This window comes from Gossypium hirsutum, chromosome A03 (genome assembly GCF_007990345.1).
Source record: "Gossypium hirsutum isolate 1008001.06 chromosome A03, Gossypium_hirsutum_v2.1, whole genome shotgun sequence".
Lineage (NCBI taxonomy): Eukaryota > Viridiplantae > Streptophyta > Magnoliopsida > Malvales > Malvaceae > Gossypium > Gossypium hirsutum.
The window spans coordinates 83679793-83697323 of NC_053426.1; the positions used below are offsets into that span (position 1 = coordinate 83679793).

The following is a 17531-nucleotide window of genomic DNA, read 5'->3' on the forward strand; positions in this document are numbered from 1 at the left end:
TGTAAACTATCAAATGATAAGTGTGAATGATGAAATGAAATAAAAGTGAATAAAATGTAGGATGATATATTCGAATGATGCTAGTACCTAATTTGGTGTGATTATGTTATATGAAACTTGTTGATTTGAATATCATACGGTACTATTCGGGCCTTTGAGCCTAGCAGGCTATGATACCGGTGAGATACTATTCGGGCCTTTGAGCCTAGCAGGCTATGATGCCGGTGAGATACTATTCGGGCCTTTGAGCCTAGCAAGCTATAATGCCGGTAAGATACTATTCGGGCCTTCGAGCCTAGAAGGCTATAATACCGGTGAAATGATATCGGGCTTCGAGCCTAGCAAGTGAAATGCCGGTGGATGAATTCGAGTTTAAAACCTAGTAGGCTAAATGCCGGTGATTTGATAAAAGTCTAAGACTAAGATACCTCGTGTTAGAACGACAAATGAATACATTCAATACGTTAAGTTGGCCAGGTACGTATTATGTACTTATATGTGATTTTGATTTGAATTGAATCATAACTGTATAATGTGATACATATGTGAATAAATGTTATAACTACATCTATGATCATGATACATTCGGTCAAGGTGTGAAAGTATGTGAAAGTATTTGATTTATTTATGTTATATGAATTCAGATTAAGTGAAATAAGAATGCCAAATGTGCATTATATGCTTGTGTATATTCGGCCAAATGGCAATATACCTAGAAAATGGCCTCTTGAGAAATTGAATGATCGAAGTATAATTGAGTTTATTTGTTTGCACTGCTTAAAACTTACTAAGCTTATGAAAGCTTACTCCGTTTGTTACGTTTCTCTATTTTATAGATTGTTGACTCAAGTCACCTACTCGGGGGGATCGTCAGTAACTTGTCACACTATCTATCATTTTGGTACTACTATGTTTTGGAGCTAGTATGGCATGTATAGAATAGACTTAAGTGAATGATATTTTGAGATGTTGTTGTATATAAGCCATGTGAATATGGCAACTTTTGAATGTCGGTATAAGTCTGAATTTCAATCTTTGATTGTGTTTGGCTATGCATATAATTGCTAATGAACTTATGTAAATGTGAATGTACAAATGTAGTGTTTTGGATTGGTAACTCTTCATAACCCACTCTGGAGATGGATACGGGTTATAGGGGTGTTACAGAGTATGAACTCAGTGGTATTTCTATAATCCAAACATTAAATAGTAAAACATACACTTAATATCATTTAATGAGCATAAATATTCATTTATTCATTTCATGGATAAATTCTTTACAACTCATTCAATCTTTATCATCTATTAACCCAATTAGCTTTTCAAATAAATTCACAATCATTTAAATAATAATATTTTCCATTCATATGTCTCACTTATACTTCTGTTCACTATTCAATATCAGTAAATAATTTTCAGTATCGATCAATTTATCAGTTTCATTCAGTAACATTCAATCATTCGATAACAATTAGTCGTTCAATAATATTCAGTCACTCTTTAACAGTCAGTTATTCAGTAACGATAAATTATTCAGTAACAGTCAATTATTCAGTAGCAATCAGTTATCCAGTAACAGTCAGTTATTTAATACCTTTATTTACCCCTATTAACATGACTCGGACTCAGACGGATACACGGATCCAACCCACACACCGGGATAGCATACAGTGTTTCATTAGCTGGAGCCAGAATACACTGTAACGGTAACAGTAACAGTAACAGTAGCGGTACACAGATTACCTCATCGGAAAAAATCCAGATTAGTAACAGTAACAGTAAGGTACGAAGTACCTCTTCGGAACGAATCCAGAACAGTAACAGTAAGGCGACACTTATAGTGTCTCATTGACACAAAGTCAGAATATCCCTGAACACTTCCAATCCTATGGCATGCCAACTATATCCAACTTAGCCCGATACTATTAATAGGATTTCTAATTCATTTTCCAGTTTCCAATCATTACACATCTCAACAATCATATATATTCATAATACGATATAATTCATTTCACTTTTCAATAACAAATATTCAATTTTCACAATAATCATATATATTTGTATAAATTCAATAAATTTAACACATACCTAATCAATCCATTTCAATTATAAAACACAATATTTCTCACCTCAATTACTATCATAATATTCAATCAAAATCAACAATTAATAAATAATTTCACTTTTCAATTCTAACCGATATCTATTCTAATTCAAATTTCATCTCAAAGCACTTTCTATACATATTAAGTAATAAATTCAATAATTAAATATTAAGTTCAGATTATATAAATACAAACCGTAATTTTTGAGCTAACCCTCGTCGACTTTTCCTTTTTCTTGCTTAGCCGAGATTTCCGGCACAAAGTTAGCGACGAGAATTAAAACAATTAAAAATTCATTAATATACAATTTCATTTTATTTATTCCAATTTCAACTCAATATTTACATAACTTCTAATTTAATCCCAATTAAAACTAACTTGTTTTCTTTACAATTTATTCTCTATTTTTCACTCAACTATCACTTAAAATCAAATTTCAGCTCTCTAATTTCACCATAAAACCATAATTTTGAATTTTCTTCAATTTAGTCCCTAAAACATAAAACTTATGAATTACTTTACAATTAAATCCTTATTTCACTTCTAACTTAAAATTCTATCAATTTAATCACTAATTCAATCATTTTATTCAACATGAACCATATTTGAAAACCCATGAACTTTCAAAATATCAATTTAATTTCATCAAAACCTTATTACAAAACTTCTAAAACATCAAAATTAAGTGAAAAGGGCTAAATTGACTTACCTATTAAACTTCCAAACCTTCAAACCCTAATTCTCCCTTTTTCTTTTCTTTCTCCTTTCTTTCTTTCCTTCCCCTGCTTTTCGTTTGCCTATTCTGTTTATTTTCTTTGTTTCATTTCTTTTTCTTTCTTTATTTACTATATATATAATATAATAATAACAATAAAATATCTATATTAAAAATTTATTTAATAACAAATATTTATTTAACACTTGTATACATATATATTATTACACTTGTACCAAATCATTTTTATACACTTGTCTTTCTTTTATTTATTTCATATAAAAATCTATTTACTTAAATAAAAGGCAATTAAATAAAATATATTACAATTGTACAAATATGTGTATTACACTTGTATATTTTATTTACCATAAATTTGTCTTTATTTAATTTATTTCATAATATTGTAACGCCTCAATTTTTTTTGATTTTCGACTTTTTGCGATTTTCGAGCTTGGAAGTGTCTGAATTTGTGGTTCGTGTTATTTTGGCTTAAATGTATGTTGGGTTAAGTAATTATGAGCTCTGGGGAGTGTTTGGGAGGTCCTAAGTTCAGGCTGTAACTTGGGCTAAACTTGGGTTTTTAATTGAATTAAGCCTGACTTGAGGTCAGTAGGCTTATAAGGAATTGTTGGTAAAAATTTAACAAAATGGGCCTACTGGTCTAGTGGTTAAGTGATAAGGGATTACGTTTAGGGTTAGGGGTTCAATTCCCTGCAGTGGCGTTAGGATTATCTTTTGCTGCAAGTTTTAGTAAGCGTTAGGCTTCGTTAAAATTCTGAGTTGTGGGCTTTAAGGGAAAAACCTAGGGTTATCTTTTTGTTCCTCCTTTTCGGCAAAATAGTTTTTACTTGCCGTCTTCTCTTTTCCCCAAAAATTCCCTTTGCTACCGAAATTTTCTTTTCTCCTTCTCCTCTCCATTCGTTTTCCTTTCCCTTTCGTTTGGTTTGGTGCTTTGCTAGTAGATTTCGTCGATTCGGTAAGTATCGCTTTATGTAAGTTAAGCGATTTCTGTTGGAGATTATTAAGAGTGATTTGTTCATTGTTTAGGGGATATTCAAGGTGCCGTAGATCACTGATCGAGTTTTTAACAACGAGGAATCACTATTCTTCGTCGAAGGTAAGTAGATCTCGTGTTTCGGGTTTTATCCAATCTTAGGTAAATCGATTCACGTAACTGATTTGGGCTCGGTTTTATTAATCTTAGGATTTGGAGTGCTCATGGTTGGATTAGCAGCGAAAACGAACCAAGTGTGTACTCCGATTGTACAAAAAACGAGTTTCGATGAAAGTCGAAAAACCAGTCTGTCGACGCCACACGAGCATGTGGTCTGCCTATGTGGTAGCTTGCGTTGCAAGACACGGGTGTGTGGCAGATGAGCCAGGCCGTGAGCGCGCCACACGAGCAAGGCCAATTTGGGCCATGTGACCCACACGGGCGTGTGAGCCCAATTTTCCTAAAATGTTCTGTAAGGTTGCACGGGTCGCCTAAGTCACCTGTGACCTGATTGTAGGGGCGGTAAGTGTTACTGAGACCCCATACTCTAATTGATTACTGAATTGTATGCAAAAGCATGTTAATTATAAGCATGTGCAACTGTTTGATTATATATGTCTGTTCTGCCATGATATTGATATGATCTGATATCTGTATATAAGCATGCCATGATATGTATGTTGCATTGCATTGGGTTGGGATTGTTGTAAAGAGAAGGAAGTTTGAGAGGCGATTAGCATAATATCTGGTAGCTACGCTGCCTTATCTGTTGAGTACTGTTTTACGGTACCTTTTGGTGTGTAGGGCTGCATGGGTTGATTATGTCCCCAAACTTGGTGTGTAGGGTAGGTTGGGTCGATTTTATCCCCACATGGTGTGTTGGGTTGGTTGGAGATAGTGTGCAGGGTTGGTGGGCATGTTTTCTGTTACCTGATCTGTTATGTATGCGATATCTGAATGGCTAAGGCCGAACTATCTGTATTCTGTTATCTATTTGTATGCACGCTGTTTGTGGGATGTACACACTGAGTTTGCGAAAAATCACCCCCTTTGTTTATTTTGTTTGTCAGGTAATCTTCAGCAGTAAATGAATCAGTGTGGTGGAGGGCTCAGTGCTGACCACTAGTAGACACTTATTGGTTTTATAAGTAATATTCATTTCATCTGTTTTACTTTCATACTTGTTTTTGGGATTACTCATGTGTTCGGACTCGAACTGTTTTGGGTTTATTCTGGGATTTTTTTAATTCTAAGTTTATTGATTTATATTTGAATGATGTTTTAGCTTCCGCGTTAATGAAACGTTTCACATAATAAATGAAATAGAGATTTCACGGCTTAAGTAAAGATAATAGACTGTTCGCTTTTCATTGAATTCGGGTTTGAAGAAGGTTTTCTAAAAACACTCTCATGTGACGTTGCCAGGTTCAGCCATAACGTCTAGGCCGGGTATGGGGTGTTACAAATATAATATCAATTTAATAATAACAATAACATTAATATTTACTTAAATAATAAGTAAATACATACATATATTACAAATGCATGTATAATATTTATTACACATATATTTTATTTTTATCACACACTTGTCACAATTTAATTTATTTATCATATAAATATCTTATAATATAATTATAATAAATTAATTTAATATCATTTATTACTAATAAATATATATTTTATAATTAAAATCTAAGTAAAAATCTTAGATTTTTACTTTATATGTCGCCTCACTTATGCTAAATGGCATAATTGTCATTTTGGTCTTTTTTATTTTCTTTTAATCTATAATTAAACTTTCACACTTTATTCAATTTAATCCTTTTATCCAATTATCCTTAATTAAGCTAAATTCACTTAATTAAACTTTAATTAACCACCCAATTAACTTTTTAAATATTTTTGATAAATATATACGGATCCATTTTCAGTAACGGAGACTCAAAAATACACTTTTCCGGTAACCGTCAAATTCGGGTCATTACACACATGGGTTGACCCCTTCCACATGGCTTGACTATACGATCATGTGGTAGGCCAAGTTGATTTCGCAAAGTTGCACCATAAATTGTGGGAAATCACATTTTTTAGGTTTTTTAGGCATTTTAAGGCGTATATATGATAAAAATATGATGATATGAGAGCGTTGTCATAGAATATTCAAGAAAACAACTCGAAAAACACCATTGAAGTGGATTTCCGTCAAGATTAAAGACTTCTAGTTGATTTCTTAGGAGATTATCATGAGTTTCTTTATTTTTTTTGGTTATATTGTCTCTGGGATGTTTTTATTTGTAAGCATGAACTAATTTTCTAAATACTTAGGGAGATGAACTCTATGATGAATTTTGTCGTTTGATTTTTATTTTATGTAATAAATGCTTAGATTTTGTTCTTAATTTCTAGATTTGATCCATATTTGATATGCTTAAATTAGAGGAGGAATAAATCCTATTTAAGAGTAGATCTTGCATAATTGAGTTGCATTGCATATAATCCTACAAATAGAACGATATAAATCTACCGGATTAGAGTCAAATCTAATAGGGGAATTCATAAATCGATTTAATACGATAATAGAGGTTTTAATTAGAAAGAAATTTCAATTAATTAATATAGAGTTGGTTGCTCTTACTCTCAAAAGAAATATTAGCATAATTTAGGGATTTCTACCAATCAATATACTAAGTAAATAAATTGCATAATTTAGATTGATAATGACGGATGAAATCTAGGTGAGTTCTTTCCTGAGTATTGTTTCGCTTATTGGTTGTTAATCGATTATTTTACTGATTTGTTCTTTATCACGTTCGTAGTTAATTAATATAGTTAATTTTAGTTTTAATCAATCACTCAAATTTATCGGTTAAATAATAGAAAGATGGTAAAAACTAATACTTTTAGTCTTCATGGGAATGATATCTTTGCACACCATAGCTATACTATTAATTGATAGGTGCACTTGCTTTAATTAGATTTTTAATTATCTTTGCGATGTATCGATTGTTATTGTTATTATTTTGAAGTTAAAAAATATATAATTTAAAAAAAATTAGAATATATAAATGAATCAAAAATAAAAAATTACACTAAGAATGTCTAGATTCAAATGCATCTAGACAACTTGTAGATGTTCTTTTCAGTTCTTTTATTTATTTATATATTTTTATAAAATTTTAATTTTTTATTAATTTATATATTATAAAATTTTATATATTTTCAAGATACTATAGGATTTTTTTATTATATATTTTTAATTTTTTATATTTTATAAAATTATATTTTTAAATAATAAACTTATTAAAAATTACATTTAGAATGAAGTTTAATAAATTTGTGTCCAAGTTCATTCTAGATGTGAAAAATTATACTTCTATTTATTAATTTATATACTTTTAATTTTTTTAACTTATGATTCTCATGTGGCATATTAAGAGGTTATCGGTACCATTATCAAATTTGCTATCAATACCACGTCAATGCAAACAAAATATATTAGTATGAAGGTATCAACTTCAATAATAGAATATAAATTCATATACCAATTAAATAAAAAATAGATACAAAAATAAAAAACAAATATTAAACCTTAGAAAATTAACTAAAAAAATCTATTGATTTCGGTGAACATTTTATTACGAAAAAAACTACATCAAGTATAGTCAAATGATGTCAGCTTAATTTTTAACAATTGAACGTATTTCCGCACTATAAAGCCACAGTATTCCAAAATCAGACAATTTTTATCTATTGGTAATCTACAAAGATAGTCACTTTTGTTTGCCTCAGTTTATATTTTAATCACTTATATTTGAAATATTATGTTTTAGTCACTTATGTTATTATTTTGTTACAAAGTGATCACTCTACCGTTAAGTTCCGTTATCTCTCTAACGGTAATCCTACGTGGCAGTCCAACTAGATTTTAAGTGCCAACTTGGATTTCTAAATGGGATAAAAATAGATTTTTAATTAAAAATTTAATTAATTAAAATTTTTAAACCTAAACCTTAACTAAAAAAACTGTTCATATACTCTTTTTAATTTTTCTTCCATCTCTTCTTTCTTTCAATGGTTTTTTTTTTTCTCATTTGACTGGAAAAATTATTATTAAGATTAAAATAGTTGAAATCAAATTAACTGCTTCATAAAGATGGATTCAATGGAAGGTTCAGGTATGTCTTTTTTGTATTCATCTATCTCTTTTATTCAGTACTGAAAAACAAAAGATTAGATTTTTTATTATTTAATGAAAACTCTAAATTAAAATTCTTGATATTTTCTTCTACTTTTTGAAATTATTTGTAAACATGTATTTTATTTTGCGTCAATAGACATCCCATAAAATGTAACTAGAAACATGTTTCATTCAAGCTAATTTTAAAATTTTCACAAAAGAGCTGTTACTTTCACTGTTCTTGTTCCTAATTATTATATTTTCTAGTTCTTTCATAGTTCTTGAATAATTGGTTTATCAATCAAATTTTTTCTTATCTGAATCAACTTGTATGTTCACAATTTCTTTGTGGGTATTCCAGATTATTCTTTCTTATTACTGATTTCAACTATTTTGATCTTAATAATAGTTTTTCCAGTCATATGAACAGTTTTTTTAGTTAATATTTAGGTTTGAAAATTTTAATTAATTAAAATTTTTTAATTAAAAAATTATTTTCATCCCATTTAGAAATCTAAGTTGGCACTTAAAATCTAATTGTACTGCCACCTATGATTATCGTTAGAAAGATAACGAAACTTAACGATAAAGTGATCACTTCGTAACAAAATAATAACATAAATAACTAAAACATAATATTTTAAATATAAATAATTAAAATATAACTCGAGAAAAATAAAATTGACTATTAAAATTTTTTAAGATTACCTTTTATCTATTTAACATTACTTATAGTTACGAAAGTACTTTTCCATTAACAAAGCGAACTCCCAAAACCAAAACCAACAATAACAATTTTAAGACCCGCGCTTTCTCAGTTTCTATTCGCAGTCGCCCCGCCCTTTTCCAGCTCTGCGCTCTCCTCTCTTATATTTTCTCTTCTCCTCGCCCAAATCAAAATAAAAATAAATTAAAAGGAAAACAGATTAAAATTAAAGTTAAAATGAAGCGCGTTTTCGAGGAAATCTCAGACGAAGAATGGGAGAACCACTCTTTCAAGCCTTCTCGTGTTTTGAAGAAAAACCCTAATCCTCCTCCAATTGAGTCTTTCGCTTTCAATTCCCAAACTCAGGCTAGCTTTTCCGACCAAAGCAGCGATGATTGTGTCGAAATCGAACATTTGGCTGATGATTCCAACTTGGAAGACGACGTTGAGCCCGAGGATGCCGGGCCGATCAACCGTGCGCGTCGATTCGTCGTTGATGAAGACGATGACGACGAAGAAGATGGTGATGGAAGAGACAGCAATGAGAATGGTTTTGAGGAGCTGTATGACGTTGAGTCGAGTGAAGAGGAGCAATTGCAAGAGGATGACGTGGTGGGGAAGGCGTTGCAGAAGTGTGCGAAAATATCTGCGGAGCTACGGAAGGAGCTGTATGGGAGTTCCGGTGCTTCTTGCGAGCGATACGCCGAAGTAGAAGCTTCTTCAGTGAGAATCGTTACACAGGTATTAAAAAAAGCTTAAGGCATTCTGTTTTTCTGTATGGTTACTGAGAAAATTGAGGAAGGAAGGCCGTGATGCCGTGATAACTTGCATTCTTATGTATATATATATAATCAGAATGCTTTATGAAGCTGTAAAAGGTTGTAGTAAGTTTGAGCGAGCTAAATTTAGCGAATTTTGTGATTATGATTTTTGTCTAATCTTTAGTTTAATGAAAATCACCAATAGCTTTAAATTTCATTTTTATGTTCATTTTAGGGGAGCCGGTTATTTTCTATATACTGCATGACAAAATTTGGGGAATGTATTATATGCGTTGTCTTTTCCACATCAGCTTCGTTGTTTCCGAATAGACTTGTCTATAAATTGGAATATTTCTTACTCTTGCAGAATGATATTGATGCAGCATGTGCAGTGGTGGACCCGGAATTTCAGCCAGTTCTCAAGCCATATCAACTGGTTGGTGTAAATTTTCTTCTTCTGTTGCATCGTAAGGGCATTGGTGGAGGTACTTGTTCTAATCTTTTGACATCATTGTTGGGCTTTATATTTCTAGGTCTTTTTTATTGATTTAGTACCTAAAACAAGAAATCGTAATTGTTTGTGGGGATTTGATAAGTTACTGAACATATTTCGTATCACCTGAGAAAAAAAAAAAGCTTCGCTCACTCTTAAGTTGGCCTACATTCTTCAAGTACCTTCGAAGATTGTTAACTGTAATTGGGTGATTAAAAGTTAAGATGAAGAAAAGAGACATAAAATTCTTAACTATGAGTTGTGTTATCCATTCTTCTGTTGCATAATAAATGCATTGACCTTTGTCAATCACTTTCTTGAAATGTATCAATAGCTTTCGTGGAAAAGGAAGGAGAAGGAAAAGATAAGAACCTTGAGTGATAGTAGCTTAGCGGAGTTAGATAATATGCAGGCTTAATACTCTTAGCTTTTGAGGGAATGATATTGAACTAGTTAAGTTTAAGAAAGTATGTGAAGATCTGTTGAGATTCATACTTGTTTCAGTTAGTTTCCAATTTGATAAGAAGATTGTGAAAAGAATTTGTCAAGGTTGAGTCTTATTGCTGAATTTGATGTTGAATCGACCAAAAAGGGAATGGTTGTTCATTTTTCTTTATGATGCCATGTCATATTTCTTTATGATGCCATGTACTATGTTAATAGGTAAGTAATTTGGCATTCCATTTTTCTTATTGCCTTATGAGTGCAGTACATAAATACTGATTGCTTTTGCAGCCTCTATTTCATATAATTTGGAAGGACAATTACAACTTTTTGTATATGTGCAGCTATATTGGCAGATGAGATGGGTCTTGGGAAAACCATTCAGGTACTTCAACTCTAAGTTCTTGCCCTTGATAATCCTCTGTATTTGGTTTTTATCAGACTAAATTGCTTTTCTCTACAGGCTATTACATATCTGACTTTGCTGAAACATCTGAAAAATGATCCTGGTCCTCATTTAATAGTTTGTCCTGCCTCACTTTTGGAAAACTGGGAAAGAGAACTTAAGAAGTGGTGCCCCTCATTTTCTGTACTTCAGTATCATGGTGCTGGCCGAGCATCTTATTCAAAAGAGTTGAGTTATTTGTCCAAAGCTGGATTGCCACCTCCATTTAATGTTCTTCTTGTGTGTTATTCACTTTTTGAAAGACACAGGTATACTCTAATGTTAACTGGGTTTTTATGTTTGTGTTCTATACTATCTGCCTGTCTGTGTGTGTTTGACTTTTTTATTATTGGTTTTCACAGTGTGCAGCAGAAGGATGACCGTAAAATTCTGAAACGATGGAAATGGAGCTGCGTGCTAATGGATGAGGCCCATGCTTTGAAGGACAAGAACAGCTACAGGTGGAAAAATCTAATGTCAGTTGCTCGAAATGCAAAGCAGCGTCTTATGCTAACAGGCACACCACTGCAAAATGATTTACATGTACTATTAGTATTACCTTTACCTCCCTCTCCTAAAAATAATTCTAAAATCTAAAAGTATTTAAGTAAATAATGGTTGCAGAGCATTGTGGCCATATTGTGCAGCATGTGAGTGATATGGTTAACACTTAGCAGCTAGTAAAGTTGAATTTAGTGCTGAAGCATTAAATTTCATCAATTAAAAACTACAACCTTAATGAACTTGATTTTGTCAGAGATAAATTAAGTGATGGAAAAAGAATACAAATGCTTATTAATGGGTAGTGTGCGTTATGACAATTATGTTTCCACTCAATGAATCATGCTCTAAAATTTTGTTTTTCACAATAAAGTTGTTCATCTCTTAATATCTCATATATTTTCTTACTGTCTATGGAATCTCCAATTTTTGTAAGAAATGCATGTCCTTTGATTATAAAAGCTTCTTGTAAGAAAATTTTATTACTATAAACGCCGGTGGTATGAGAAGCATTAGAAGGTAATTTTATTTAACATTCTTCTGAGTCCACATGTTACATTGCTGTTGCTGAGTGGCTGGATTTTTTGTTGCAGGAGCTGTGGTCTTTGCTAGAGTTCATGATGCCCGACCTTTTTGCCACTGAGGATGTAGATCTGAAGAAGCTACTAAATGCAGAAGATAGGGAGCTAATTGGTCGTATGAAGTCCATCTTGGGACCATTCATCTTGAGGCGTTTGAAATCAGATGTGATGCAGCAGCTTGTCCCAAAGATACAGCGGGTAGATGCTTCTTACTCCTTTGTTTTAATCCGATAATGAGTGTTTCTTTCCTGAGGAATTTTGATTTGAAAAGTCCTTTCACTGTTAGAGGAGTTTAAGCATCACTTCTGCAGGTTGAGTATGTGATTATGGAAAAGCATCAAGAAAATGCTTATAGGGAAGCTATAGAAGAGTATCGCACAATTTCGCGAGCACGCATTGCAAAGTTATCAGAGCCTGACTTGAATAATATCATTGGGATTATTCCTCGACGTCAGATCTCTAACTATTTTGTTCAGTTTCGCAAGGTGCTTCTTGTTTTTTCTCCTCTACATGCAGTTAATTTGAAATGGGTTCCCAGTTCTTAATCCTAATTTCTTGTTTTGAACTAATTTAGATTGCAAATCATCCATTATTAGTGAGGCGAATATATGATGATGATGATGTTGGTCGCTTCGCTAAAAGGTTACATTCGATTGGTGTTTTTGAATGTACCTTGGACAGAGTAGTTGAGGAATTAAAGAATTACAGTGACTTTTCCATTCATCAGGTAATTCTTTCTTTGAAGTTCTGTTTTTCTTTAAAGACTAGCATACTTGCTTCATTTACCATTTGTAAGTATTTTTGATCAATCTTCGATTGTGTTCATTGTTTAGTTCTTTCTCAACAAACTAGTCATATAATGTTTACCTCTAATAAAAAGTTATTACTTATGAAGACATTAACTGAAAAGGAGGTATTTGAAATATTTTTGAATTGGAAATAGAATTATTTGATAAAGTTGAAAAAGTAGATTAGGATTAACAAAGGAGACTGGTAAATTCAAGAAAAGGATTAGAATATCTGTGAATTATTCAGATTGCAGGTAGGTTGCTGTCACTCTTCATTGTTTTGCCATGTTCCTGTAGTTTTGTTCAGTTTTCTTCCCGCTCCTTTGTTATGAATACTCTATGTTTTAGTTTTCTTTTCTACAATTAACCATATTGTCCCCTTTAGCTGTGAATGGATTTTAAGTTGGTGGTAGTAAGATAATGCTGTCAGGTTGATCCAACCTAAAAGCTAAAGTTCTGTGGTGAGTGCCTGAAATAGGTTTCAACTGCAACATATTCTCTTTGTAGTTTGTACTAGTTTGTTGCTTTTGAAAGTGTTCACCACGTCTGAGCCCATTATTGACTCTATGCCCGAATCAAAATGAGGAAACCCTGGATTTGAACCATATTCTAAAAGCTAGCTTATTTTTGTAAGATTGTGCTTGAGGATGTGGTTTTAAATTGCTGAAAATTTCAACAATGGTGCATGTTAATGTTGTTTTTGTTATGCTAGTTCTTGAGGTGCCTCTGCTCTACGTTCATTATAGATATATCTGGTATTCCATATTGGATCATCTATTATCTTTGAGCCAAAACCTTTTTATGCGATTTAAGGTTGAAGCACATTAGTTGATATGATGTTGTGGAATCAGGAACTGATTGCCGAAATTGTAGGTTGATGAATTGTAGCCTTTGATATTCATCACAGCCGAGCTTAGTCACCCATAGATATGGTTTTGCCATGCATATCTTGTTGAGCATGCTGATATCTACTTATTTGTCAAAGGTGATGAGAAGTTTAGCTTGAATTACTGCATGAATAATAAATAAGCAGAGGTGGGTATAAAACACATACCTTATTTGAAGCTTTATTTTGGACGGCTTGTTTGGTTACAAGTTTAACAAATTCCTGGTTTGAATTCATTGAGTGTTTGTTTGAATCCTAATCAGATGGTTTGAATTCATTGAGTGTTTGTTTGAATCCTAATCAGACCCTAATGAATCTAGTGAACTACAAACTACCGCTGTAATATTCCCATCTTTTATGCAATTCATCCCTAATTTTACTCATTTTAAGCCTTATGTTGATAGCATATTATTGCACAGGATTTTGAAGATTCTGATGAACCTCTGTATTAAATACAGAGACATTGTTCTTTCATTCTATTGTCTCTCTTTATCATTGAATGCTTTTAAGTATTGAATGCCGACATTCCAATTTTTCTATGCTTTCATTTGAAAATGCCCATCTTTTAATCGAGATATCAAGGTTGGTAAAACCATCACTTTTCATAGTTAAACTTATCTTTCCAAATAGAATTTGTCTATTTCAACTATAACAAGTGGATAAATAGACTGCTGCATGTACATTCAGTATCAATAGCATTGTATGTTCTGTAATTATTGCCATTGGTATGGTGGCTCAAACTTAATGTATACATTACCATTGATTCTTTTTCTCTGCATAAAGACTAGGGTTTTATTGCAAGCTTATGATGAAAAGGCTTTTTGCATATTTGAAACTAATTCTGACCTAAATCATAAATTCTTTCTGTTCTAGTTTTGGCATTCATATATTTTCTTTGAACATCCTTATTACAGCTTTTACTTCGTTATGGAATTACTGGTGGTAAAGGAACTCTTTCTGATGAACATGTTATGCTTTCTGCTAAATGCCAGGTATCTTTTTATTTCTTCTCTCTCTTTTTCTTCCAAAATGTTGTTCTTCATTTACATTTAACTCTCTTTTGGTGCCAGGCATTAGCAGAGCTTCTCCCTTCACTCAAGAGAAGTGGGCACCGTGTTCTGATTTTTAGCCAGTGGACATCAATGCTTGATATCTTAGAGTGGACTTTAGATGTGATTGGGGTTACATATAGACGGCTTGATGGAAGGTGATGCTTTACGTTTGCTTTGTTTAAACGTTTCATTTTCATTTGTGGCTAAAAGCTTTGGTCTTCTTTTTCCAAGTTTGATTCCACTTTTTTAATGTAATGCTTAGCTGATGCAGGACTTTTTAGTTGGCATTTTACTTGTATACACAGTTCTTGTTTTCTTTTTACAAAGCTTCCATTATATCAGCTGAGCATTAAATTTTATCTTGCTTTGCAGCACTCAGGTGACCGATAGGCAGACTATAGTTGACGATTTCAATAATGACACTTCTATATTTGCGTGCTTGTTGTCCACGAGAGCTGGAGGGCAAGGTTTGAACTTAACAGGAGCTGATACTGTAGTTATTCATGACCTGGATTTTAATCCACAGATAGACCGACAGGCTGAAGATCGCTGCCATCGAATTGGCCAAACAAGGCCAGTTACCATATACAGGTAATTGGAAACACCCTTTGTTTCACTTTATTTTGCCTTCTCTAGTCCCTCCCTGTTTCTTCTCATCTCTCTTTGTGAAGTTCTAGTTCATCCTTTAGTGAATGTATGCTCAAATCTTTTCCAGGCTGGTTACGAAAGGTACAGTTGATGAGAATGTTTATGAGATTGCAAAAAGGAAGTTGACTCTTGATGCAGCGGTGCTAGAGTCTGGATTGGATGTAGGCAATAAAGATAACACATCTGAGAAAACAATGGGGCAGATATTATCATCCCTACTTATGAGCTAGAACAAGAGTATGTGATAAATTTTGGGGTTTTTTTTTTTCCAGATTCTTTATACTTATGTTGCACCCATTGTTGTATCAGCTATGTTGATCGTAATAGTTAGGGTCACTTGGGGGGAGGGGGAGGGGGAGGGGGGAATGAACCTTCAAATTGTTAGGGTATGTCTTGCATGGGTAATAATCAACACCGAACTCTCAACATCAATGTACCAGCATATCATTGAGAACTATGAAGAGGAAGGGACCGGTATCTTTTGGTGGCTGTAGAGTTCAAGTTTCAAATACCTATCTGCCGAATCGTCTCTTTTTGTTCTTTTTTCTTTTCAACATGAAGAGCATAGTAATTGATTATGATCTTATACTATATCTGCCATAGCAAAGAACATTAGTATCATTATGTCGAAATGTCAAAACTTAAAGAGAATGATAGTTAATTTTAATGGTGCGTTTGTGTACTTATATGTCTTATGGGTAAACTAGTCATGGTTGGAACTAGTGGTCCACGAAACCATAACTATCAATGGCCTTCCAATGCGATCATGACTCACAAGCATAGAAGCGAGCACCGAAGCACCCAAATCATATGTTATATATTTTGGTCAAAATATCTAAAAAAGTTGAGAATTCCTCTCCTCCCTCCATGTAATGTTCTACGAAAACTATAAATTTCGATGTCCTTCCAATGTCACCAGACTCGCAAGCATCGAAGCACTCAAATAATATATTATATATTTTGCTCAAAATATTTAAAAAAGTTAAAAAGAATTCTTCTCTTTCCTTACCTCCCACCCTGTCTCTCTCTATATATAACAGTACTATATCATTTCTAGTAAATAAGAATTTTAAAAGAGCATACGTTTATTCAATTTTATTTCAATTTCTTGTACTTTCTTAGCAATTTCCATTTCATGATCTTTCTCTCTATATATTAGACCATTTTTAGTAAATTCGAATTTTTAAGAGGGCCTATATTCAATTTTATTTCTAATTCCTGTACTCTTTTAGTGTCTCTCTAGTTTATTTCCTTTAACTCCATTTAAATTTTTAGGAAAAAAATATTATAATAATACTTTCAATTCGTTTTTTTCTTAGTTTAAATTTTAAAAAAAAATTTATTTTCTTTCTTAATGTTCATTATAAAATTAAATTAATATAATTACAATTAAATATCTAATTTTAATAATTTCAATGCCAACATTTTACTTCATATTTGAGCTTTAATTTAATCATTTATTTAAGTATTTTTAACCTTTTATTTTTTTTAAAGAAGATAATAATATAGTTTGAGACTAAAGTATAATCTAAATATTATATATATTTATATATCTTTATCTCTAACTTCTTTTCTATAAAGAAATGCCACACAGGCCAAAACATCAAATTAACTTGCATCTAAAATTATAAAATTATGAATAATCCATATCAAAATCCAAATTATAACAATTTTTAAGCGACCAATTACAAAGGAAATCAACCACTTTTTTACAGTATCTATTGATCCATCTAATATCAAAAGCACTAAAAGAAACACTCATGTTCTGAACCTTCTTAATCTGGTGCCCAAAAATCGTGATATCAGCCCGAGCCTTTCGGACTCTATTGACAATAGTTGTGCAGTCCATCTCAAAATTAACCTTGTTGAGATTGAGGTTTCGAGCAAAACTAATACCTTCAATCAATGCCTCCAACTCAGCTCATTCCGAATTAACAACTTTAACTTTAAACATACCTCTGCCCCTTAAAACAAAGCCATCTGAGTCTCTAGTAATAAATAATGCCCAGCCCCGTCCCCCTTTTATGCACAGCAACATCGACATTTATTTTAAAAAAACCTTCCATCGGTTTTTTCCCACTTGCGGACAACTCCTAATTAAAATAAATTAGATCAATCTAAACCTTTTAAATATATTTAAAATAAATAGATATATTCGCAAATTCTTTCTAGTTCAATAAATTACATTTTAAATATATGTTATTTTTTTAATTACAAGTTTTAAGTTGG

At 32.2% G+C, this 17531-nt stretch overlaps 1 protein-coding gene across 1 annotated transcript; it reads left to right on the forward strand.

The window, feature by feature from the left end:
- The first annotated feature begins 8755 nt into the window (after window positions 1-8755).
- LOC107886372 (protein CHROMATIN REMODELING 19) lies at window positions 8756-15984 on the forward strand. Its single transcript, XM_016810299.2, has 12 exons — window positions 8756-9444; window positions 9832-9949; window positions 10746-10786; window positions 10865-11115; window positions 11209-11389; window positions 11941-12126; window positions 12240-12413; window positions 12503-12655; window positions 14517-14594; window positions 14673-14809; window positions 15027-15245; window positions 15370-15984. Exons 1-12 carry the CDS (start codon window positions 8941-8943, stop codon window positions 15530-15532), a joined length of 2205 nt encoding a protein of 734 aa, XP_016665788.1. The 5' UTR covers window positions 8756-8940; the 3' UTR covers window positions 15533-15984.
- Window positions 15985-17531: the final 1547 nt, after the last annotated feature.

What these genes read in the sequence shown, in the direction of transcription:
- LOC107886372 (XM_016810299.2), top strand. Translation starts at nt 8,941, where the DNA reads ATGAAGCGCGTTTTCGAGGAAATCTCAGACGAAGAATGGGAGAACCAC. An exon ending in CAGTGAGAATCGTTACACAG is followed by an intron (nt 9,445 to 9,831) that starts GTATTAAAAAAA and finishes TTACTCTTGCAG; the next exon opens with AATGATATTGATGCAGCATG. An exon ending in TCGTAAGGGCATTGGTGGAG is followed by an intron (nt 9,950 to 10,745) that starts GTACTTGTTCTA and finishes GTATATGTGCAG; the next exon opens with CTATATTGGCAGATGAGATG.